Source organism: Macaca thibetana, chromosome 7 (assembly GCF_024542745.1).
Source record: "Macaca thibetana thibetana isolate TM-01 chromosome 7, ASM2454274v1, whole genome shotgun sequence".
NCBI classification, from domain to species: Eukaryota; Metazoa; Chordata; class Mammalia; order Primates; family Cercopithecidae; genus Macaca; species Macaca thibetana.
The window spans coordinates 166233167-166259905 of NC_065584.1; the positions used below are offsets into that span (position 1 = coordinate 166233167).

A 26739-nucleotide genomic window follows, 5' to 3' on the forward strand; every position below is an offset into this window, starting at 1 on the left:
CATCTGGAGATGCTGGAGGGGTTTGCTTTGAGTGGGAACAACTGGTAATGCTGGACAGTGACCCGATGCTGGGGACCATTCAGCGTGGAGATCTCCATCGGTCTTGCCCCTGGCTTAGTCTTGGCATGTGCAGCTGGGATGGAAATGCTCCTTCAGTGGACAGGTACAGCAGTTAAGACATGGCTACCTCGTTCAGCCAATAGGAGGCAGTCACCTACAAACATCCCTTCAAAAGGTCCAAGGCTCCCCTGAGAGCTTGGATGCTGGGGAATGGTGCACCTTCCCTGCTGCTCACTGCACCTCTCACCCAAAGAAAAGCCACAGGAAATCTAAGCCCTTTCTGCAGTCTGGCATCAGCATATGAAAGATTCCAATGAGGAATTTCAGAACCCATCCCAGCTCCCAAATCTGAGTAAGCACTGACCTCTTGAGTAGGGCTGATCAAATGCAAATGCGGCAAAATCAATGTACATATGAAAAGATTCACTGGCTCAAAGATGGGAGCTAAATGAGGAATCAAAACAAATACCCCATATGGAATTGCTATAAAAAATCAGAGAAAACTTGAAAGTAGTGATTTTCAAGCATGACCCACTAGTGAGGACTAAAAATCAATTTAGTGGGTTGGAACCAACTTCCTTTTTCTAAAACAAAAAAATAATGGCATATATCAGATTGCATAAGGCTCTTAGCAAAATCATATTTTATATTATCTTTTTCATAGCAAAGGTATTTTATATTATTTTTATTATACCATAGTAAAGGTATTGTTTCATGAAACTTTTTAGTTATATATATTTATTTATGTATACATATAAGTCTTATGTGTGTTTATGTGATCCATGTACTATGATGTAAAATGTAAATTCTTACTGTAAGTTGAGATTTTTTTAATTTTTAAAATTCTTTAAAAATTATTTTTATTTATTTCTCTATTTATTTATTTTTTGAAACAGGGTCTCACTTTGTTGCCCAGGCTGGAGTGCAGTGGTGCAATTCCAGCTCACTGCAGCCTTGACTCTGTGGGCTCAGGTGATTCTCCCACTTCAGCCTCCCGAGTAGCTGGGACTACAGGCATATGCCACCACACCTGGATAATTTTTCGTAGTTTTATTAGAGATGGGGTTTTTTGCCATGTTGGCCAGGCTGGTCTCAAACTCTTGAGCTTGAGTGATCTGCTTGCCTCAACCTCCCAAAGTGCTGGAATTAAAGTCGTGAGCCACCATGCCTAGCCTAGGTCAAGATTTTAAAAGTTTCATAAATAGTTCTGTAGAACACTGGGTGGAGTTTGGGATGGTGAAAATGTGTCAGGAGAGTATTGTAACTGAAATATTCCTGATCTTCTCTTTCAAAAAGATGGCCTTCTCCCCATTATCCAAGGCAAGGATTTCAGGCCTGAGTCAGCCATAAGCTGATCTCTCTTTTTTTCTGTACTTACCTCCTCATAAATGTATTAAGAGAGCCTTGAGCAATGGTGAGGGTTGGAGAAGGTGGTCAGGTGGCCCAGTCTTATGTGCCTTCTCTCTCTTCCTTCCTTCTCATTCTCCAAGGGTAGTTGTAGCCAAACTGCAGATACCAGAGAATCCTGCAGCAGTTGCTGAGAACACAGGATACCTGTCACATTTACTGAAGCAATGGCTGGACAATGCGTCCCCTGCATTGAGCTAGCTGTCAGAAGCAGAAAATAAAAGTGTGTGTGTGTGTCTCTGTGTGTGTGTGTGTATGTGTGGTGAAAAAGAGAAATATATCTACAAATAATCTTAAATGATATATAACTTCTTACCAAAACCCAAACCAAAACAATCACACATACACCCACACACATGTATGCACACATACCCACACCCCCCGCCCCAACATACAGCAGTTGGACCATCAAAATCTGAAAAGTTCTTTCAGGCCAAAGACTCTATAATGCTCTATAGCTGTTATTTTGCATTTCTTTGAATCTCCTCCCAGTTCTATTTAGAGATCACTAGATGTCAATTTAATGCCCCTGCCCTTAGTTTCCCAGGAAGGAGATCTTAGTTGTGCATCCACGAACAACTTTTTGAGCTGCTTTCCGGCTTCTATTCTATTTCTCCCAGTAGGCAGATCATATTTTGGGTTTCTTTGTTTTAAGTTCGTGGTTTTTGTTTTTGTTTTTCCCTGTTTTTCTTTTTAGGTTGTAGTTAAGTGGTGTATACAAATTTATTACCAATTTATTATATTGCCACTTTGTATTTTAATCTTTACTATAAAATAAAATCTTTAACCTCATTCTTCTCCATGCCTCAACAGTATTCCATATATCTTGATGATCAGTTACAACATAAGGCAAATAAGCATGGGCAATTCATCAGATTTGAATCAGAGATGGTGTTACTAAGTGAACTATTAGCTCCCCCAAAGAGTTAGCCCAAGCAAAGGTTTTGTACGATATGTAAAATGTCTTTTCTTATTTTATATATTTTATTTGGCCAGAGAACACCTTCAAACATTAAATGTAATCATCCTTAGTCATTCAACAAAGATTTACTGAGCAATTGATAAAGGCCATTCACCATGCTAGGCCTCATGGATCAACTTGAAATATGACAGACATAGTCTGCCCTCAGGGAGCTTAGAGTTCAGTAGACATGACCAAAGGTGACGGAAGCCACTGCAGTAGCATCAGATGAGTGCTTTGGTAGCCGAAGAACCTGTTCTCAGAGCACAGACAGCACTGGGGGTCTGTATTGGTATGTGGTTTCATTTTAAAGAAGTATTATCCAAAAACAGGGTTTGAAGAGTGATGAAAATTTAGCATCATCAAGGACTATAGAAAGTTTGGAAGGCATTGGAAGCTGCCTGCACCAAGTCCTGGAAGCTAGAGAGTGCATGGGACATTCAGGGGACTGAAAAGGTTTAGTGCTGTACTAGAATGCAGTTCAAGATAGGGCAGAGCAAGAGCCTGGAGGGGTTGGGGGAGCAGACCATGATGATAAAAAAATTGACAGTCAGGTCACAAAACAAGACAAACTTTAAGTTAAGTCTCAGTGATGGTTGTTAATAAGATTTTGAAATAAAGCAAATGATAAAAATAATCTTAGGCTGGGTGTGGTGGCTCACACTTGTAATCCCAGCACTTTGGGAGGCCAAGATGGGTGGATCATTTGAGGTCAGGAGTTAGAGACCAGCCTAGCCAACCTGGTGAAACCCCGTCTGTACTAAAAATACAAAAATTAGCCGGGCATGGTGGCACATGCCTGTAATCCCAGATACTCGGGAGGCTAAGGCAGGAGAATGGCTTGAATCTAGGAGGTGGAGGTTGCAGTGAGCCGAGATCATGCCATTGCACTCCAGCCTAGGCCACAGAGCAAGACTCCGTCACAAAAAAACAAACAAACAAAAAAAAACACAACAACAACAACTGAGAGATGATATATAATGATATATGATGTCCCCTAAATAGTCAATCGCTCTGAGAGCACCTAGCACCTCACCTCTTGCATAGGGAAGAGGCATTAGATAGTGCCATTCTTGCAATCGATGAAGAGGAAAAATACAGGCTCAAACATTGCTTTGAAAAATTCTTTACATAGCCACCAGTAATATCAAATAAAATGAATGAAACCAATGATTCATTAAGAAGGAAAAGAAAGTGTGAATAAATTGACTGGAAAACAAGAAAAGGAATAATTAAGGAGCCGTAATAAGAAAAACAAAACATGTGAGAAGAAAGATGAATTAATTAAGTTCTGTAGTAAGATTACACATTAAAATAAAAGAGACTCTCAGATTCAGTTTACAAAAGGGAAAGAAGAAAAGCCTAAAGAAACAAACTCTCTCTCCCCAGTCCAACTATATCCCACTTTCAAGAGACACATTTAAAACTTAATCACATAAAGTTACAAAAAAAGGGATGGGAAAATACTGTGCAAATGCACATTAAAAGAAAGTGAGGTGTCAGTGTGAATTTTTTCAGACAAAATAAAAATTGAGGCAACTATTAAATAGATCAAGAATTACTTTTTACAAAATGATAAAAAGAACACTCGATGAAGGCATTAAAATCAGAAAACTTTGGGTAAGCATAAAGGCATTGAAATATGTAAAACAAAAAAATTAGAGATATACTCCAAATACAGTGTTAGAATTCAATGTACACCACTGTAAGACTTTTTCAGATTAATTAGACAAAATGTACCTAAAGAGCTTGAATTCTATGACTTACAAGATTGAATATGTGCTTACATATGTATGCAGTCATGTGTTGCATGGCAATGGAGATAAGTTCTGAGAAATTTCATCGTTGTACAAATGTTACATAGTGTACTTAAACAGACCTGGATGGAATAGTCTACTACACCCCAAGGCTATATGGTATAGCCTACCGCTTCTAGTCTACAAACCTGTATAGCATGTTATGGCAGGCAATTGTAACACAGTACTAAGTATTTGTGTATCTGAATATTTGTAAACAAAAGGTACAGTAAAAATAACGGTATTTTAATCTTATGGGACCACTATCATATACGCAGTTCTTTGTTGACCATAATGACTGCATTTTAATATCACAGTTGAAAATATAAATATTTGAAACTCAAAGCAGAGAATAATCATTCTTTTCAAATGTGCACAGAACACATAAAACATTTAATCACATCATATACTGGCTAACAAATAAACCTCAATGAATTCCAACAAATAAAAATATCTAAGACACATCCTGTGGCACGATGCAATTAAACTGGAATTTTCTAATACAGAATGATAAGAACAGCAAGACTAAATCTGGGAAATTTAACCACATGAAATTAACAATAACAACAAAAATATCCTGAAGAACTGAGTTTAAATTGGGAATCAAAACTGCAATTACAGACCATTCTTAAAATAACAATTAGAATATTGTATTTCAAAATTCCTGGGTTGTGGCCAAAAGGATGTTCAGAAGAGAATTTCTGGCTTTAAATAATGATGATGATGATGACATGGTGACAATAAAAACCGCTAAGAAATTTACATCCAGGCCGGGCGTGGTGGCTCATGCCTGTAATCTCAACACTTTGGGAGGCCGAGGCGGGCGGATCACGAGGTCAGGAGATTGACACCATCCTGGCTAACACAGTGAAACCCCATTTCTACTAAAAAAAATACAAAAAATTAGCCAGGCATGGTGGCGGGCGCCTATGGTCCCAGCTACTGGGGAGGTTGAGGAAGGAGAATGGCGTGAACCCGGGAGGCAGAGCTTGCAGTGAGCCGAGATTGTGCCAGTGCATTCCAGCCAGACTCTGTCTCAAAAAAAAAAAAAAAAAAAAACCACCCAGAAATTTACATCCAATATTTCAATTTATAATCACAATGTTGCTGTGAGATGGCTAATCATCCCCATCTTACAGATATTTAAAAAGTGGGTCACAAAAAGACTAAGTAGATTTTTTAAAATTTCAACTTTATTTTAGATATAGTGGGTACATATGCAGGTTTGTTACATGGGTATATTACAACTAGGTAGTGAGCATAATACCCCATATGTATTTTTTTTAACCCACACCCCACCACCCACCCACCCACAGTGTCTGTTGTTTCCATGTTTATGTTAATATGTGACCAATCTTTAGCTCCTACTTACAACTGAGAACATGAGGTATTTGGTTTTCTGTTTCTATGTTAATTTGCTTAGGATTATGTGTGGTCTCTAGCTCCATCCATGTTGCTGCAAAGGACATGATTTCATTCTATTTTATGGCTGCATAGTATTTCATGGTGATATGTACCACATTTTCTTTACTCCACCGTTATCAGGTATCTAGGTTGATTCCATGTCTTTGCTATTGTGAATAGTGCCGCAATGAACATACGAATGCATGTGTTTCTTTTTTTTTTTTTTTTTTTTTTTTTTGGCATAATGATCTGGTTTTCTTTGGGTATATATACAGTAACGGGATTGATGGGTCGAATGATAGCTCTGCCTTACGTTCTTTGATAAATCTCCAAGCTGCTTTCCATAGTGGCTGAACTAGTTTACATTCCCATCAACAGTGTATAAGCATTCCCTTTTCTCTGCAACCTCACCAGCATCTATTGTCTTGACTTTTTAATAATTGTCATTCTGACTGGTGTGAGATGATATCTCATGATTTTTATTTGAATTTCTCTAATGATTACTGATGATGAGCAGTTTTTCATATATTTCTTGGCTGCTAGTATGTCTTCTTTCAAAAAGTGTTCATGTCTTTTGCCCATTTTTAATAGGGTTATTTGGTTTTTGCTTGTTGATTTGTTTAAGTTCCTTATAGTTTCTGGATAGTAGAACTTTGTCAGATGCACAGGTTGTGAATATTTTCTGTCATTCTGTAGGTTGTCTTTTTACTCTGTTGATAGTTTCTTTTGCTGTGCAGAAGCTCATTAGCTTAATTAGGTGGCATGATCTCAGCTCACTGTAACCTCTGCCTCCCAGGTTCAAGCGATTCTCCTGCCTCAGCCTCCAGAGTAGCTGAGATTACAGGTTCTCACCACCATGCCCAGCTAATTTTTAAAATATTTTTAGTAGAGATGGGGTTTCACCATGTTGGCTGAGCTGGTTTCAAACTCCTTACCTCAAGTGATCTGCCCGCCTTGGCCTCCCAAAGTGCTTGGATTACTGGTGTGAGCCACCCACTGCACCCGGTCTGTATTTTGGTTTTAAAATGTTTTCACAACTCTTATCTCGTTGTCTCCTTTTCCCCCAAACCTTGGGAGGAAGGTAGTATAATACGTTAATGATGCATATTATCCAATATACATATATTAATATAATAATAGGAGTATTGCTATTTCTGAAGGGCAATATGGCACAGGGGTTAGGGGTGTGGGCTCATTAATCTGACTGCCTAGGTTGTGGTCTGACTTTCTCAGTTACTAGCTGTGTAATCCTAGACAATTCGCTTTACTTCTCTGTGCCTCAATTTTCTCACCCGTTAAATGGAGAATGTTAAAAATAGTATATATCTCATATAGATTTTATAAGGATAATATTATAGGCACTTACATGAGAAAATTCACCTAAAACAGAACAGTGCACACAGTAATTGCTTGATAGATATTATGATGATTATTATCTCTATTTTAGCATGGGGCCACTAATTCTGAGGAATTAAGCACTCAGTGAATTCAATCACATTTATGGAGTCCCTTCAATGTGCTAGACAGTGTGCAAGAGTTATAGTTGATGGTGCTTAGAGGATAATGATGGAGACAGGGACAAACCAGATCATTCTTATCTTTGATGTGGCCAAAGTGCAGGCACAGACATGTCAGGGAAATCACGGGTACACTGGAGAGGGCAGACAGTGTGGGGAGGGGCGTCCTGGGGGAGGTGGCTGTTGAAAGCAGGATATTCCAGGAAACCAGTCTGGATGGTGGTAAGAGGTGGGAATGGGCAGAGGGATATGGGCTCGCAGCAGCTTGTAGGAGCTCACAGGGGCTTGGAAGAATTTGCCGGGAGTGGCGGAAGAGGTGATGAGCACAGTGGAGTCAAGTTTGAGGCAGGGATGAACTGGGACAACAGAGAGGGTCATTGTCCAATTCAGAACCTGAGATCTCTTGTTCTTTTTTTTTAAGGAACACAAGTGATCCTTAAAGATCCAAGAGTGAATTCTAAGCAAGGGAGGGTTTCAGTTGTCTAAGCAAGTCCTGCGATCAAAGGTGCCAGGTCAGCAGGTCCTCATATCCTTTCTGGAGAAGCTCAGAGTACTCAATAGCCCACTCACTTTTCCCTTCTCACAGGGACACTTTAGTCCATGCCCTGACTGCCTCCCTCCCTGCCTACCCTCGCCAGAGTGGCCCTGCACCCAGGCATGACTCAATTGGCGCAGATGAACTCTGCAGCCTCTAGCAATACCACAGTTACACTGATTTCAAAACAACATCTGGAATTGTCGAGTTTTGTTTTTGTTGCAATTGGTTTTGGGGACTTAGCCAAAAATTATTTGCCAAAGCAGATGTTGATAAGGATACTTCTTAAGTTTTCCTCTAGGATTTTTATAGTTTGAGATCTTATATTTAAGCCTTTAATCCATCTTGAGTTAGTTTTTGTATATGGTGAAAGGTAAGGTTCTGGTTTCATTCTTCAGCATATGGCTAGCCAGTTTATCCAGAAACATTTATTAAATAGGGAGTCCTTTCCGCATTACCGGTTTTTGTTGGCATTGTTGAAGATCCGATGGTTGTAGGGGTACAGTTTTATTTCTGAGTTTTGTATTTCATTTCTTTGGTCTATGTGTCATTTTCTATACCAGTGCCATGCTGTTTTGGTTACTGTAGCCTTATAGTATAGTGTGAAATTGGGTCATGTGATGCCTCTGGGTTTGTTCTTTTTGCTCAGAATTGCCTTGGCTATTTGGGTTCTTTTTTGATTTAGTATGAATTTTAGAATAGTTTTTCTAATTCTGTGAAGAAGGACACTGATAGTTTGATAGGAATAGCATTGAATCTTTAAATTACTTTGAGCAGTATGGTCATTTAAACAATATTGATTCTTCCAATCCATGAGCATGGAATATTTTTCCACTTATTTGTTTCATTTCTGATTTCTTTCAGCTGTATTTTGTAGTTCTCCTTGTAAAGATCTTTCACCTCCTTCGTTATTCATTTTCTTTGTGGCTCTTGTAAGTGGGATTGTGTTCTTGATTTGACACTCAGCCTGGACATTATGGGCGTATAGAAATGCTACTGATTTTTGTACATTGATTTTGTATCCTGAAATCTTGCTAAAATCATTTATCAGTTCTAGCAGCCTTTTGTTGGAGTCTAGGGTTTTCTAAGTATAGATTCATATTGACAACGAAGAGAGATAGTTTGACTTCTTCTTTTCCTATTTTTCTTTTGCCTGATTGCTCTGGCCAGGACTTCCAGTACTATGTTGAATAGGAGTGGTGAGAGTGGGCATCCTTGTCTTATTCCAATCCTCAAGGGGAATGGTTCCAGCTTTTTCCCATTCAGTAAGATATTGGCTATGGGTTTGTCATAGATGGCTCTTATTATTTTGAGTTTATCTTCCTTAGATGCCTAGTGTGTTGAGAGATTTTTTGTTTGTTTGTTTGTTTGTTTGTTTTCATAGACAGGGTCTCACTCTATCATCCAGGCTGGAGTGCAGATGCGATCATTGCTCACTGCAACCTTGACATTCTGGGCCTGAGTGGTCTTCCCACCTCAGCCTCCTTAGTAGCTGGGACTACAGGCATGTGCCATGCCTGGTTAGTTTCTGTATTTTGAATTCTTTTTTTTTTTAGACAGAGTTTCACTCTTGTCACCCAGGCTGGAGTGCAGTGGCTCAATCTCTGCTGCTTGCAACCTCTACTTCCTGGCTTCAGGCTATTCTCCTGCCTCAGCCTCCCAAATAGCTGGGATTACAGACATGCACCACCACACCCAGCTAATTTTGCAGTTTTTAGTAGAGACGGGGTTTTGCCATGTTGGCCAGGCTGGTGTCAAACTCCTGACCTCAGGTGATCCACCCACCTCAGCCTCCCAAAACACTGAGATTACAAGCATGAGCCACTTTGCTCGGCCTAGTTTTTGTATTTTTAGTAAAAACAAAGTCTCACTATGTTGGCTGGCCTTTAACTCCTGTGCTTAAGCAATCTGCCCCTCTTGGCTTCCCAAAGTGCTAGAATTACAGGCATGAGCCACTGCACTTGGCCATGTTTAGGTGTTTATTATTATTATTAAGCAATGTTGAATTTTATCAGAAGTTTTTTTTTCTGTGTCCATTGAGATGATCTTATGGTTTTTGCTTTTAATTCTATTTATATGATAAATCACATTGATTGATTTAAGTATATTGAACCAATCTTGCATCCTAGGAATCAAGCCTACTTGATCATGGTGGATTAACATTTTGATATGCTGGATTCAGTTTGTTGACGATTTTTGCATCTATGTTCATTAGGGATATTGGAGTGGAGTTTTCTTACTTCATTGTGTCTCTGCCCGATTTGGGTATTAGACTGATGCTGGCTTCATAGGATAAGTTAGGGAGGAGTGCCTCCTCCTCAATTTTTTGGAATAGTTTTGGTAGGATTGATACCAGTTCTTTGTACATCTGGTAGAATTTGGCTGTGAATCCATCTTGTCTAGGGCTTTTTTTTTTTTTTGGTTGATAGGTTTCTTATTACTGATTCAATTTCAGTGCTTGATATTGGTCTATTCAGAGTTTCAATCTCTTCCTGATTCAATCTTTGGAGATTGTGTGTTTCCAGGAATTTTTCTATTTCCTCCAGATTTTCTAATATGTGTGCATAGATTTGTTCATAGTATTCTCTGAGGAATGTTTGTTTGTCTTTGAGATCAGTTATAATGCCATCTTTATTTATTTATATATACATATACATCTGTATATGTGATCTATGTGTTTATGTGATCTATGTACTGTGATGTAAAATGTAAATTCTTACTGTAAGTCAAGATTTTTTTAATTAAAAAATTTTTTTTTTAAATTATTTTTATTTATTTATTTTTTGAGACAGGGTCTCACTCTCTTGCCCAGGCTGGAGTGCAGTGGTGCAATCCTGGCTCACTGCAGCCTTGACTCCCTGGGCTCAGGTGATTCTCCCACTTCAGCCTCCCAAGTAACTGGGATTACAGGCTCCCTCCACCACACCTAGCTAATTTTTGTATTTTTAGTAGAGACAGGGTTTTCACTATATTGGCCAGGCAGGTCTTAAACTCCTGACCTCAAGTGATCTGCCTGCTTCAGCCTCCAAAAGTGCTAGGATTACAGGCATGAGCCACCATGCCCAGCCCTTCTCTTTTTAAATATAGCTAGCTGTCTATCAATCTTATTTATTTTCTTGAAAAAACAATTCTTGGTTTCACTGATCTTTTGTATGGATTTTTGCACCTCAATTTCATTCAGTTCTTCTCTAATTTTAGTTATATCTTTCCTTCTGTTAGTGTTTGGGTTAGTTTGTTCCTTTTTTTGTTCTAATTCCTTTAGGTACAAAGTCAGATTGTTAATTTAAGATCTTTCTGATTTCTTGATGAAGGTGTTTAGGGCTCTAAACTTTCCTCCTAATGCTACTTTAGCTGCATCCCAGAGATTTTGGTAAGTTGTATCCCTATTTTCATTAATTTAAAAGAGTTTTTAAAATTTCTGCCTTAATTTCTGTGCTCATCCAGGAGTTATTCAGAAGCAAGTTGTTTAATTTCCACGTATTTATGTAGTTTTGAGAAATCTTCTTGATATTGATTTATATTTTTATTACACTGTACTTTGATAATGTGCTTGGTATGAGTTCAATAACTTATTTGAAGTTATTGAGACTTGCTTTAGGAATTAACATGTGATCTATGTTAGAATATGTTTCACGTGTGGAGGAGAAGAATATATATTCTATGGTTGTTATATGGAGTTCTATAGATGTCTAGTAGGTCTAACTGGTCAAGTGCTGAGTTTAAGTCCAGAGTGTCTTTACTGGTTTTCTGCCTTGATGATCTGTCTAACATTGTCAGTGGGGTGCTGTTGTCTCTCACTTTTATTGTATGGTTGTCTAAGTCTTTTTGTAGGCAAGAAGGACTTGTTGTATGAATCTGGGTGCTCCAATGTTGGGTGCAGTATATATTTAGGATAGTTAATTTTTCTTCTTGGATTGTATCCTTTATTATTATATAATGCCCTTCATTATCCCCTTAATTTTTATTGGGTTAAAGTCTGTTTTAAAGATAGTGACTCCTGTTCTTTTTTGTTTTCCATTTGCATAATATATCTTTCTTCATCTTGAGTCTACGGGAGCTACATGAGATAGGTCTTTCGAAGTAATAGATGGTTGGGTCTTGTCTTTTTATCCAGCATGCCCCTCTGTGCCTTTTAAGTGGGAAGATTTAGCCCATTTACATTTACAAGGTTAGTATTGATATGCGTGATTTTGATCCCATCCTCATGTTGTTAGCTGATTGTTATATAGATTTGATTGTGTAGTTGCTTTATAGTGCCTGTGGGCTATGTGCTTTGTTTTTTTGGTTTTTTTTTTTTTCTTTTTCTTTTTGTTTTGTGGCAGTAGGTGTTGTTCTTTTGATTCCATGTTTAGTATTCCCTTAAGAATCTCTTGTAAGGCTGGTCTAGTTAAAACAAATTCCATCAGCATTTGCTTGCCTGAGAAGAATTTTAGCTCTCTTTCACTTATGAAGCCTAGTTTGCTTCACTTATAAAGCTTAGTTAGCTATGTGCTTAAGTGTGTTTTCTGTGGTAGCAGGTGTCATCCTTTTAATTCCATGTTTAGCACTCCCGTAAGGACTTCTTGTAAGGCTGGTCTAGTTTAAACAAATTCATTCAGCATTTGCTAGTCTGAGAATGATTTTATTTTTCCTTCACTTATGGAGCTTAGTTTGGCAGGATATGAAATTCTTGGTTGGAATTTCTTTGCTTTGAGAATGCTGAAAATAGGCCCCCAATCTCTTCTGACTTGTAAAGTTTCTGCTGAGAGGTCTGCTGCTGCCTAATAGGGTTCTTTCAGTTTATGATTTACCCTACTCTCTATTTGCCTTTAAGATACATATATTTTTTTGTTTGCATTGACCTTGATGAATCTGATGACTATGTGTCTTGGTGATGGTTGTCTTGTGTAGTATCTAGCCAGGATTATCTATATTTGTCATATTTGCATATCAACCTCTGTAGCAAAATTGGATAAATTTTTGTGGACTATATCCTCAAATATATTTTCCAAGGTGCTTATTCTCTCTCCTTTTCTCTCAGAAATACCAATGAATTGTAGATTTGATCTCTTTACATACTCTCATATGTTTTAGAGATTTTGTTCATTTTTCTTAATTCTTTTTTCTTTTCCTTTATCTGATTGAGCTGATTCAAGGAACCAGTCTTAGAGCTCTGAGAGTCTTTCCTCAGCTTGATCTATTCTGCTGTTGATATTTCTGATTGTAGTATGAAATTTTTGTAGTGAGTCTTTCAGCTCCAGAAGTTCAGTTTGGTTCTTTCTTAAAATGGCTATTTTGTCTTTCAGCTCTTGTATCATTTTACTGGATTTCCTGGATTGATGCGGCTTCAACTTTCTCATGAATCTCAATGAGCTTCCTTGCTATCCAGATTCTGAATTCTATGTCTGTCATTTCAGTCATTTCAGACTGAGCAAAAAACCATTGCTGGGGAACTAGTGGACTCATTTGGAGGTAAGGGGACACTGGCTTTTTAATTTGCCAGAGTTGTAACTAGTTCTTTCTCATCTGCAGGGGTTAGTGTTCCTTTAACTGTGGTGTAAGTTGATTATACTCAGTTGGCTTTGTTTCCAGATGTTTTCAGAGGGTCGGAGCTCTGTACAGGATCTTTATGTGTGGGTGAGTTCTTGTGTTTGGTTTCACAGATGCATATATTAGTAAGATAATTTTTGGTGTTGCAGCTCAGGCTGTGATCCAGTAGATGATGTGGAAGAGTGATGGCCAATAGCTAGGCTAATAACCAGTCACACTACTCTTTTGTATTTCCTCATGTTGACAGGTGTGCTCTGCAGTCGGGGGTGGAGACAAATGGCCCCTTCACCAGGTCTGCTCATGAGCCTTGGGGGAGACCCTTTTGATCACCAGTTATGTGCCCATGTTTCTTTCGTTAGGTGTTTTGGGATGCAGGGCCCCCTCTGGGAAAGGTTGTAACAGGAAGATGTTCTTTACCGTTTCTGGATTGAACCTCATCCCTTGCCACACTCTGAGGGTGGGGGATCCTCCCTCACTCAAGTGCCAACCACAGATCTTGGCTTTGTATTCCTGAGCTGCTGTACTGTAGCCCTGGGGCACCAGGACATCCCATGGCTCTGTCAGAATCCATTGTTGGATTCTGGCTGCACTGGGGATCCTATGTGCTCCAGATCACCAAGAAAGTACTCAGGTGGAGGAATGCACTCAGGCTGGGCTGAGGAGGCTGTGCTGTGCACCTGCTCCTGCAGGGTGGCTAGGCATGAGCCCTGGGAATGGCTGGCATGTAGGAAGTCTTGCAGAACAGGTGTGCATCATTCCCAGGGAAGCCAGCCCTGCTCTCTCCTGGCTGGAAGGTCAGCTGGGGCCAGTGCCTTCCAGAGGGGAATAGAGAGTCCTGGGGGATGACCACCTATGACTGCTCTCTGCTGGACCTGTCCAGTGCACACAAACTCCTCAGCTCCAGGCTGTCTGAAGGCCTGTCTTTGCCTGTTCACTGGGGAGATCCCCCTCCAGCTCCCACATCCTTGTGTGATTCAGGGTCCCCTGTAGCTAGAATCCCAGAGGCTAGTGGCAAGAGTGAGGCATCCTTCAGTTCCCTCACTCACACCTTTCCCAGGGAACTGTTTGGGCCAGGAACTAGCCCTAACAGCGTTTGGGTACCCCTGCAGGGTTCCCAGCTTCCTCCCTCTTCAGCCTCAGCTTCAGCATCACCTCTACCCACCCTTGGCTTTTTCTCTTTGAAGAGCTGCCCAAATTGTGATGGCTTACTTGATAGTTTGGTCTCTCTCAGTGGGAGCAGCACTTCCTGGCTGCATGTAGTCGGCCATCTTGTTTCCCCCTCCTGCTGTTTTTGAAGAGTGCGCACCCTCCATCCAGCTGGGCAACATCTGTCTGTCTTAGCAGCAGCAGCAGTAGCAGCAGGAGAAGGAAGACAGCAATGATGAGGCTGCCTACTGAGGACTTCCTATGGGAAGAACCCAAAGCTGCTCCCATCCCTGGCTGCTGAATTGGTCTACTGTGCCTGGCACCCCAAGCAGCCCTCCTTAAAGCCTTGCAGCCGAGCCTTTTCCAGCCTCCCTCCTCTCCACTGCATGCTAAATAGATTTCTTCAAGGTCAGGTATAGTAAATTGTTGGAGTGGGATTGACACCTAGGTCTGCTTAGGCTGTAAAGCTACAACATGTAACCACTACATGATATGCTATCATTTCTAAAAGAGAATAAGTTTGAGGAAACTAAATATTCAATTCTTGAAGATAGAAAAAAATAACAAAACAAATAAAAGCAAGAAGGAAAAAAGTAGCTAAAGCAGAAATAAATACGTTGGAAATCAAACCCCAAAAAGTAGATGTTTTCTCTGCTTCTAAGAATGAGTCCTTGGAAAGGACTAATAGAACAGATAGCCCTCAGTGAAGATAAAGCAAGGCAAACAGAAGGGGAGGCCAACAGAAATGCAGAACACTAGTTAGGAGAGCATATGCACAGATTTTAGAAAATATTTAAAATTGTGAGTCTGTGATAGACAGCTCTATACTAACAAACCTGAAAATCTGGATGAAAGAGTACTTTTATGACAATGTAAGTGATCAAAATTAACAGAGGAAATTTTTTAGAAATTAAAATAGACCAACCAAGGAAGTAATGGAAAAAGTTTCAAAGAACTACCTAAAGGGGATGCCAGGACAAAAAAATGTTATGAAAAAATATTTCAAGCTTTTAGGACTAGATGTACTTTAAACTATTAAACTATTTCAGAAAGTAAAAGAAATGTCCAGCTTCTCATTGCTCTTTTTATAAAACCTAAGACAACCCAAATGAGATGGCAGACCATTCCTATTTGTGAATATAGATATAAAAGTCCTAAATAAAATGTTAGCAAACTCAATCCACTTATCTATTAAAAGAGATGCATACTGTCATCTAATGGGACTTAAAACAATAACAAAATATAGGTAGCTCAATTGTAAGAAAGGCACTAGTATATTTCTTCATTTTGACAAACCAAAAGAGGAAAGACACCTGATAGTAACAAAGAGCTAAACAAGTATTTAATAAACAACCACCCATTCTTGATGAAAATGCTGCCAAAATTATCATTGGTAATGTGTATTTCCTTAATATGATAAAAAAATTATGTCTCAATATATTGGTCAATATTCTACATACCAGAAAACACTACAGGAATTTCCATTAATGTCTGGAAAGAGAAACGAAAATCCTGTATTGTCATCATGATTTATTAAGGTTCTAGAAACTTTAGTCAGTAAAATTAGAAAACAAAATGAAATAAGTGACCCAAATACTTGTAAATGAAGCAAGTTTGTTAATGTTCAGAGGTTACATGATTGAAAATTCAAAATAAACTACTGAATGGTTATTAGAATTAATATGAGATCTGCAAGTTTGCAAGTTATGAAGTAAATATACAAAAGTCACTTATGTATATGTAAAGACTAACCAATTAGAAAATATATTTTACAAATAATTCAATTCAAAATAGAAAAAATGTTCAGGAAAAATGTAATTAATCATATTTACAGCCCAAATGAAGAGTATAAAATGTTATTGAAGTCTGAAAAGAAAAATTGAAGGAATATAAAAACAAAACAACAATTAAAAAAAAAAGTCCCTGGATGGGAAGACTTTCTCGCCTAATTCATCTATAAATGCAAAGCAATTCCAATAAAAATTTCCACCAGACATTTTAGAACCTGATAAAATTATTTCACAATTACTAGCTGACAAAAAATTAAGCATAAATTTCTATTTTGTTCCTGCAAATAGAAAGTCTTTATTTTTCTTATCATAATTGTGACATGATTATTGTAAAAAGAAAGCAAGTGTAGGAAATTACACAGAAAGGAAAGACTCCTTGTAAATATCATCCCCTAGCACCTTGCTGTACCTTCCCAAAAAGTTATTAATAGTTTGATTTTATTGATGCAAGTAAGTTATTTGTAAATAAAACTCAACTCCAGCTATTTTGTGGTTTTTCAGCTTTACAATATATTGCAGACTTATTTCCAAATCTATATATGTATCTATTTTATTTTTGTGATTGGCTGCATGGTATTTCATCATACAAATGTATCATAATATATTTAACAAAATCTCCCATTCATATACATTTAGAATTTTTTTCTCCTCTTTTACTGTTTTCTGAGTAGCATTTTTTTTTTTTTTTTTTTTTTTTTTTTTTTTAGTCCATGCTATGTGCAAGGCAATAAGCTAAGTATCTCTCAGAATTATTTTCTTTAGCCTTCACGGTTGTTAGCATTGTTATCTCCAAGCCATAAAGGTGTTAAATACTTTGCTTAAGTTGTCCAGATACTAAGCAACAGATCTGGCATACAGGGCAAGGTCAATTTCAGAGCCTAAGCCTTTAAGCAGTATGTTTATAATCCTGCTTGTCCATCCTCCCAATTATTAACAATTATTAATTAACAACACTGTAGCTTTGTGCAGTTGACCTCTCATTTCATTCTGCAATGACATTGACTGAGTGCATCCTAAGTGTGAAGTCCTGCTCTGGGCACAGGGATTCCATGAGGAATGAGCTTTAGCCAGTCTCTCAAGAACAATGATGGGTGGATATACCCTTATTTATCTGGGTGGAAACGCCTTTATTTATCTAGCTCCTTCTTGAGATTAACTATATAGCAGGCCTTTACCATATTGGAGGTAATATATACTGAGTGGGAAATCCCTTTTCTGACTTATCCTGTGCCCCAGGGGCCTGGATCTTGTTGAGGCCATCCTGATGCCCCACTCATGCCTGTGCACTGATGGTTAGGTTCTCCTTCCAGGATGCTGAAAGTGCAGTGGTCCCTGTGAGGGGCTTCTCCAGGGTCTCAAGGACTTTTCTGAGGAGCAGCATTGAAAATCTTCCCTGATGACTCTTGACTTGTCTTCTACTCTGAGGTTAGCCCACTGTGGCTCCTTGTCACTCTGATGTTGGTTGGTTACCTGGAGTCCATCATTCTGTTGTCCTAGTTGAGATGGTTTCCTTGAGAACACTTCATATGTTGTTGGTCCTGGAAAAGTCTGTTGGAAAGGGCCTCTGAAACACTCGTCTGCCATTCATTCACTGAACATGCCGAATGCCCCTTCTTTGTGTCAACCTCCATCGAAGCTTTGGGGACCAAAAATTAATGAGACTATATCTATCTCCCCTCTCTAGGAGGTAACAGTATAGAGGAAGAAAGACGACAGATATGAAACTAACTTCAACACAACTTGCTTAAATTACCAGTTGGGAAACTGAGGCCCAGAGACACTGTCTTCCTAGTCCTCTGTACGGTGTATAGTGACATACACAGAACTACTCCCAGCTGCAGATCCAATGGAATCCTATTAAAGATACTCCTTTTTTTTTTTTTGAGACAGGGTCTCATTGTTGCCCAGGCTGGAGTGCAGTGCTGTGATTTTGTCTCACTGCAACCTCCGCCTCCCAGGCTCAAGCAATCTCTCCATCTCAGCTTCCTGAGTAGCTGGGACCACAAGCACATGCCGCCATGCTGGCTAAGTTTTGTTTTTTGTTTTTTTTGTTTTTTTGTATTTTTGGTAGAGATGGGGTTTCACCAGGTTGCCCAGGCTGCCCTTGAACTCCTGAGCTCAAGCAAATCACCCGCCTTGGCATCCCAAAGTGTTGGGATTACAGGCGTGAGCCACTGTACCCCACCTAAGATATTCTTTTAGAAAGAGAAAGAACAATACATTTCTTCATTCCTTATCATTGAGTTATTCTTTAATTGACAAAGACAAAAATTATCCCCTGGGCTAGAGTGACCAAACTTTAAAAATTGCCTTTGATATAGGACACTGTTGGAGAATTCAGCAATTTGAAACACATTTTACCAGCTAGTTCTCCTTTCTCCATATAGGTATTTACCCTCCCAAAGATCTCCAGTGAGTTAAATGTATTTTATCCAGATGGAAATACTGTGGCCGTTCCTCCGGTGGGTTAGCTTTACCTAGCACAAAAACAGGCACTTGACAGTTTCTCAACAAGTGCTTGCTGAATGAAATAAAATAAAATAAAATAAACCCATAAAGGAAGGAAGGAAGGAAGGAAGGAGGAGGAAGGGAGGGACAGACTAACTGATCCTGCTTCACAGCACATATTCTGCAATTTTTTGAACTTCTTTAAAGGGGAGGAACTATCCATTTATTTTCAATTCAGCTCTATCCTTTTGGCTCTGCATTTTCTAAATAAATGACAGCTCTGCCATGGTAAAAACATATACTGATAACTATGATGATGAGTCAGTCCTGTCCCACTTTTTTTTGGCACAGTGTCCTTACCCTTATAAGATGTGATGGGGAGACCCCTTCCAGATCTAGTATTCTGTGGAAGATAGAACTAAAGAGCAAATACACTAGCCCAGTTGGGGAGACATGGGAAAGCCTTCAGGGAGTTGGAGAGCAGTTTTCTAGGGAGTTGCAGAACTTCTCAGTTTTTCTGCTGGGAATGAAAAGCAACTGATCGCATTAGCTTAGCCATGTTAGAAACCTTCATTGTGCATCCTCTCCCCACGCCCTGGAATCCTCTGGAGAAGACCCACAAGGCTGTCTTGTGGAGGGTCCACCAGAGGCAGAGAAAATCTGGCAAGAGTTTGACAAGTTGTCATAGAGCCTGGGGAAAAATAAGGGAAAGCTCATTAGTTCCAACCTTTTGAAGGCAGCTGGACTGGAGGACTGGCACAGGCTTGCCCCCAAGCTCTGCTGACATTTGGTTCCTTTAGGGAGCAATAGCTGGTTCCAATGTCCTGAGCTCAATTACTGAAACTAAGATGAACCATGTGACCACAGCACTGTGTTTTCAATTATTCTCTCTCCCTTCCTCTCTCTCGGTGCCAGGCCTGGAGGGAAGGCAATCTCCCACAGAAGTCCAATTCTGGCTTCTCCGCTACAGCTCTTTTGCAATTGTTCTCTTCTTCCTTAAAAAAAAAAAATTTCCATAATGACAAGGCTCATTTTGAAAACTGCCTTCACTCTTAACCAAAGGATTAATTCCTTGCCCCCTGGTTCATTGCCATCTCCCATCCCATGGGCCCTGCCATCCCACATGAGAGCCTAGGTTATGAAAGTGGTGATTCTCTTCAGAATAGCTTATTTTTTCAAAGCTGTCGGTACTCATCAGACACTCCTGCAAATGGTACATTGGGATTAGCACAGTTTCCACCAAGGAATTTGATTCCTCTGTTCTCTTAAATGCTACATGCAGCCAACTATTCCACCACTGAGTGAAGCACACAACCTTACACCTAGCCCCAAAGGTCCCCAAATTTTTTTTGGTCCTGGAAAATGCCCAGTGAGTGACCTCGCTATTGCTGGGACAGTTATTGCACATTGGAAGAAGAGGTAGAAGAGAAAGGGAATCGGGTTTGCATTCCAAGAACCCGTGCAGACTGTGGCAATTCTTGGTGGGACAAGAATGCAAGAGGCTGTTATACGAGAGCCTGGCACTGGGGCATGGAGGGGGTAGAGTTGAGGCCTTCACTGGCTATGACTGGCTTCTCTCCTAGGCTTGGGGTGGGATAGGAGAGTTTCAAAAATCCTCTTGGCCCTTGGATGTCACTGTTTTCCATGCTTTATGCCAGCAATGGCAGTGAGAAGAGCCACTATTCCAGGAGGGTTTTTTTTTAAAAAGCAAAAAGAAGAGTCTATTTGTGTGCATAACTGCATAGGTTGATGTGGTTTCAGACATGGCTGGATCTGGATGCTCATGTCTGAACTCAGTCCCTCTCAGATTTTCTCTCTGTCCTCCTTCTTTATCTCTGTCTCTCTCCCCACCTCTATGAGTGCTGTACCTTCTGTGTTGGCTTCACTCACAGGCAGCCCCTCTACAAGGTGGACCTCAGCATCCCCATGTTTATATCTTTCCTGTTTAGCACCAGCAAAGTCCGGAAGGATTTTAACACAGCAATGATTATCTTACAAATTTCCAAATGCCTAATGGACCAGTGTTAGCTGTGACCAACACACACACACACGCACACACACACACGCACATACACACACACATCTTTCCCCATGAAACCCTGGTGAACTATGGGAACTCCTAAGGAACTGATCAAAATGGAAAGAAGTTTGGATATATTAATATTTATAGCGACATTGGTGTGGAGAGTCACTAGTTTTGGGAACTGGAATTGGCAGGATGCAGAGAAACTCTTGGGTTGGGGATGGGGGCAGAGGAACATTCACAATCTGCATTTGGAAGACGACATCTGGAACTAAAGGCAATAATGAGGTAAAAGAGAAAACTACTCTAAAAGCTTGAAACCTATGTCGTCTTCTGCCAGTGGATCTGAGCATTGATATACTGGTTAACAAATCCTCTAAAATGCAGCAAGTTTTTTAACCAAGCAGACAGACTGTGACCTCTGGACTTCAGTTCATGGCTGTGGGGTTTGTAAAAGGCAGACCTGACACAACAGTTTCAGTGGCTGTAGGGAAAGGAAGCAGACTCTGGGCTGAGGCTTGAAGAGGAGGTAAGCATGAGGGGAGGAAGTACAAAGTGCAGAGCATTTGCTCAAGAAGACATGAAGGGGATAAAGGAAAAGCAAATGACAAGGGGAGGACATGGAGTTAATATGTAGTGTTTGAAAGACAGAAAAGGTTTGAGTGTGTTTATGTCCTGAGGATAAAGATCCAGCACAGAGGAAGTGATTGAGGCTAAAGGTGAGAAAGGCAATAGTCAATGAGAAGGTAGAGCCAGGGTAAAGCATACAGGCTTCAGAGACAGATTTCCTGGTTTGATTCCTGCTTTTACTGAGTCCTAGCTATGTGATCTTGAGAAAGTCACCTAACCTCCCTGTGCCTTAGTATCTCTTCTGTAAAATGAGGATATTGATGGAGCCTACCATAGAGTTTATGAGAACTAAATAGTAAAGCAATGAGAACAATGCCTGGCACACCATAGTGAAGTTTTCAGACATTGTTGGAAATGTGTTATCAAGCTGATTAGTGAAACAGTACTACTGTTGACCAGAGCTGGCGGCCCAGTTGGAGGCCGTGAATGTTTCATGATACCAATCTGTTCAGGAGTGAGAGTGTTTCCTTCAAGGCTTAGAGACCCACAGTCAGGCATGAACTCTGTAGAGGCTTGGATTTGTCTGTGATTGGGGTTTTACTATCATTTGAGATGGAAGGACATACAGTAAAAAACTTAGGCATGTTGATAAGAGGGTGCTTAATAAAATGGATCAACGCTGAAATAATTTATACTAAAGCATCAAGCACAGTGCCTGATATATTGTAGACTTTCAACAATCATTCACTCATTTTTGTTTGTTGCTATTGATTGCTGGGATGGTTGGTGAATAAATTGATAAAATCAAAGAGCTAATACAGAAAACAATAAATGTATGCAATGTGAGTGTTGAAAAACAGTCTACTGTTAGGCAGAAATTCTCTTCGGAGGATATGTGAAAGGGTTTTGACGTAATGAAATGTTATTAGGTCTCTGCTATTCCTTATTCAATACTGGATGTGCACAAACAGCAGTACCAATGGGCCAAGAGCATCCCACAATTTGTTGTTCTGGCGACAGCCTCTCTTTTGTGGCTTGGGCCTGAGTCAGAACTTTTTAGGATACAGCATCAGGGCCTCTTTCACCACCTGCTTCATGGAAATTGAATCCATGGGAGGCTCCTCTTGGCAAAGCTGAGCCGGGCTCTTGGCCTGACTGGAAAGCCTATCTTTGGTCTGTCTGGCTGTGAGAGTTTGACCCAGTGCGGGTAGGTGATGAAGCAGGAGCCCCTGGGCTTGACTGTGACTCTGGCCAAGTGTTTGACTTTAGGCCTGGAGAAAGGCACTCATGTTTGCTGGGAACCTGTTATGTGCTCATCCCTTTGGCAGGCATTTGCCAAGTGTCACCTTCTTTTATGCTCACATCAACTCTGGCAGGTCAGTGTTAGGTAAGACTTCCAACCTTCTTAGCCTTGGGTTCTTCATCTGTCAATGGAGGACATAAGACATCAGTGGTCTTCAGACTCACCTCCATGGATTCTGGGGTTTCTTTGGAGATGCCATGGGAGTTACCAAGGGTGGAGTTACCAGGGGACCAGGGAAGTGGAACTTAGTCTTCGGTTTTCCCATCTTTGGTCTGCTCTATAGACTGGAGTTCACTGTACACTTTTGTTTAAAGAATGGCTTCCAAGTTTAAAAACTTCACAAAGCACTGGCCTCTATGATCCCTAAACTGTCTCCTGTGACTGATTACTGGCACTTCTGCTAGTGCCTTGTGTTGGTACTTCCCCTCTCTGCACCTCAGTTCCCCCATCTGTAGAATGAGAAGTTCTGGGGCTAGGTCTCCATGATACTGGGAGTGGAGTGGGTGTTAACTGCTTGGGTTAACTGAGCCCCATTTGGCTGGCACACTGGAAGGGCCAGTGATCTTAAAGGATGATCTGCCCATCTGTCCTGCTTCATGGGCACCAAGAACCTGTGGCTCAGATCCAGGACTCGTGCAGCTCCACTTGTCAGCAGCAAGTCACATTGCTTCTTCCCATTTCCTCTTTCCTCTAGGGACTCATGAAGTGGCAGCTAAGCCCTGTCTAGTGGCCACCCGTCAACCAAGGGCCAGAGACCAGGAAAGGAAGAAAGGCAGCTTCACTTCCTCTTTGAGGATGGAGTCACACAGCCGCACGGGAAAGAGCAGAAAATCCACAAAATTTCGGTCCATCTCCAGGTCCCTGATTCTCTGTAATGCTAAGACCAGTGATGATGGCTCTAGCCCTGATGAGAAATATCCTGATCCCTTTGAGATTTCCTTGGCCCAGGGCAAGGAGGAAATTTTCCACTCATCTGCGCAGCTGGCAGACACATCGGAGGCTGGGCCCAGCAGCATTCCTGATCTAGCACTGGCCTCTGAGGCTGCTCAACTCCAAGTAGCTGGGAATGATCGAGGCAAGACCTGTAGGAGGATATTCTTCATGAAGGTATGCCTAGGCTTTGCAGGCCTGAAAGAGCCTGCAGTTGGTTTCTGGTGCTGTGAATTAAAGTATTTGAATCCATTTATTCAAAAATCAGGAAGCTGCAGAGTTGTAATTCTGAAAGAGAGCAAGGAAAAAGTTGAGGTAGGGCCCACTGGAACTATAACAATGAGCATGGGAGTGAATCAGGCTCAGTTAACACTCTTGCTTGAGAGGTTCAGGGAAGCACTATTTCACTCTAAGGTAAACTGAGCCTAGATCCTTGATGGAAAATGCCAGATGCATTAGTCAATACACTGGGAAGCTCTCATCTCTAGACAGGTACTATAGAACATACCATAGGCAGGTCAAATCACATCTTTCTTGTAGACTTGTAGAAACAGACTTACAGGGCCTGGGCAGATGAGGAGGCCTTTTGGCAAGCAAGGTAAGGGGTGCCAGATGAGTGAGTTTGTTCCCTGAATGCTGACTGTGAACATTTTCCAGGTGCCTGCTCCCATTTTCAACATAGGTGTAGATGCTGAAGATGGCAAGTGTAGCCATCAATAAGGGAGCGGGAAATAAGCAGTGTTTGGGGACCTGCCAGAATTCAGAATGTTTTCCTTTCTGTTATATTGTATTTCAATTTTTGTCATCATAATGAGATGGAGATTGCAGAACAGCAGAAATCTAGACTGATTAAAAGATTTTGATGTCAAACTATTCACTATCAAGTGCTGTGCATTCTGTGAAAGGTGAGATTTCTCAAGGGTCCAAATGGCCCTGAACCATGGGGTCAGTGCTGCCAACTCAGTGATGAGCCAACGTAGAGACATTTCTCCTATAGCCTACTGCCAGGCTATGAATATAAATAGGGAAGGCATTCTAGTACCTTTGAAAGGGGTCTGTCACGTCTGTACAGCTTGCCTTCTTCAGGAGGGAAATCACTATTTAATATACATAATGAACAACATTTCTGTTAAGGGCCTTAAGGATTGCACAGCATCCTTAAGGGCCTCACCCAGCCCAGTGTGCTCTATAACCCATGATATGACTTCTGTTAATATGTCCTGCACTCACTTAATAGGGTAGAAGGAGAAGCCAGCAGCCCAGTGGGTTTGGGGGAGGCTCACCAGGCTCCCAGGCTGCCATTAATGATGTGAAAAAATCCAATCCACCAACTGAGAGTCAAATTTATTAGTGACATTGTGAATGTATCTAGATTAGCACTTACCTAAATGAAATTCAAAAATTATTTCAAGACCTCAGCAGAATTCTAGAATGGATTATTCACACGCTTCCATTTAATATCATAGGTATTTCCTGGGCACCTATTATCTGCAAGGCACGGTGGGGGTCCAGTCTCTGCCCTGAAATAACTTACTTAAAATAGAGTACAAAATACAGTACAAAATGGGTGTAGGAGGGCTGTGGGAAGCTCAAAGGAAAAAGGGAGCACATCTCTGGGGGTGCTGTCATTCCTTCCTTCATTCAGTAAATACTTAAGCCAGGCATGGGAGTGAGCAAAACAGACCCAGTCCTTGCCCTGTTGCAACTTTTATTCTGATTTGGGGATACAGATAATAACAACTTGATATATAATATTATATTAAATACTGAAGGACTATGAAGAAATATTAAGCAGGATAAGGGGATAGAGAGTGATGAGGAGGGGTTACTGCTTTTTTTTTTGGAAAAGGTAATCACAAAGCCTTCCCTAAAGATGTGACATTTTGGCAAGGACCTGAATGAAGTGGAGGGGTGTGTCACATGACCACCTGGGGAAGGGCATTCCAGGCAGTGGGAACAGCATGTGCAAAGACAGGAAGCAAGAATGTGCTTGGGAGCATCAAGGAGACCAGTATGCCTGGGGTAAAGAGGAAAGAGGAGGATGGTAGAAGACCAAGTTGAGGTGGCAGCCAGGGACCGGAACAAGGGCTGTGGCAAGGACTTGGAATTTTATTCTACGAAGGATGGGAAGCCATTGGAGGATTTTGAGTAGGAAAGTGACATGCTCAGATTGGTGCTTTAAAAGGAGCACTCTGACTACTGAGTGGAGAATGGAGTGAAACCAGTTGCGGGGACTGCAGCAATAACCCAGGCCAGAAATGATGTGACTTGGACTGAGGTGGTGTGGGTAGAGGCACTGAGAATGGCCAAGGTAGGGATTTGTTGATGCAAGGATGTAGCATGTGAGAGAATGAGAGAAGTAAACTTCAACTGCAAGTTTCAGCCTGAGAACCTGGGGGTAGAAGTTTCAACTTGAGCACCTGGGGGTAGTAGTGGAAGGAGGTGCCCTGTCCCAACCCGCAAAACAGGAGAGGCTGGAAAAATGGTCAGGAGAATGGTGAGTTGTGCTCTTAAGGGTGCGCAATTATATTAAGCAGGGGTGGATGGGAGAGAATTCCAGGTGAAGGGACATGCGTCTGCAAAGACAGGAGAGGAGAAGTCTGAATGCTTATGCTGGGGCCTCTGGGCACAGGTGAGCACGTCTGTCACTCTGTCCTTGTACCTATTCCACGGCAGGAGACCAGTTACTTGGGAATGGCTAGATGGCACGGGGAAGCAGTGGGCATGGGGAGGGACCTGGGCAGGGGAAAGAACAAACTTCACCTTTTCATCTCTTTGTGATTCACATGTGCACCACTTTTTTTTTTTTTTTTTTTTTTTTTTTTGAGACGGAGTCTTGCTCTGTCACCCAGGCTAGAGTGCAGTGGCGCGATCTCAGCTCACTGCAACCTCTGCCTCCTGGATTCAAGCGATTCTCCTGCCTCAGCCTCCAGAGTAGCTGGGACTACAGGAGCCTGCCACTATGCCCAGCTAAGTTTTAAAAATATTTTTAGTAGAGATGGGGTTTCACCATGTTGGCTGAGCTGGTTTCAAACTCCTGACCTCAAGTGATCTGCCCGCATTGGCCTCCCAAAGTGCTTGGATTACTGGCATGAGCCACCACACCCGGTCCGTATTTTGGTTTTAAAAATGTTTTCACAACTCTTATCTCATTGTCTTACTTTCCCCCAAACCTTGGGAGGAAGGTAGTAGAATATGTTAATGATGCATATTATCAAATATACATATACTAATATAATAATAGCAGTATTACTATTTCTGAAGGGCAATATGGCACAGGGGTTAGTGGTGTGGGCTCATTAATCTCACTGCCTAGGTTG

General features: G+C 40.9%; 1 protein-coding gene across 6 annotated transcripts in view; it reads left to right on the plus strand.

Moving 5' to 3' along the window:
• The window catches only part of IL16 (interleukin 16), a 129632-nt gene that overhangs the window by 18134 nt on the left and 84759 nt on the right, over positions 1-26739 (plus strand). For 4 of the 6 annotated variants that reach the window (XM_050798549.1, XM_050798550.1, XM_050798551.1 and 1 more), the window contains exon 2: positions 23184-23596. In XM_050798549.1, the coding sequence (XP_050654506.1) occupies positions 23184-23596 (413 nt within the window). Of the gene's footprint in view, positions 1-12965; positions 13132-23183; positions 23597-26739 lie in introns of those variants that run through there. The other 2 variants (XM_050798553.1, XM_050798555.1) reach the window with 2 other exon arrangements.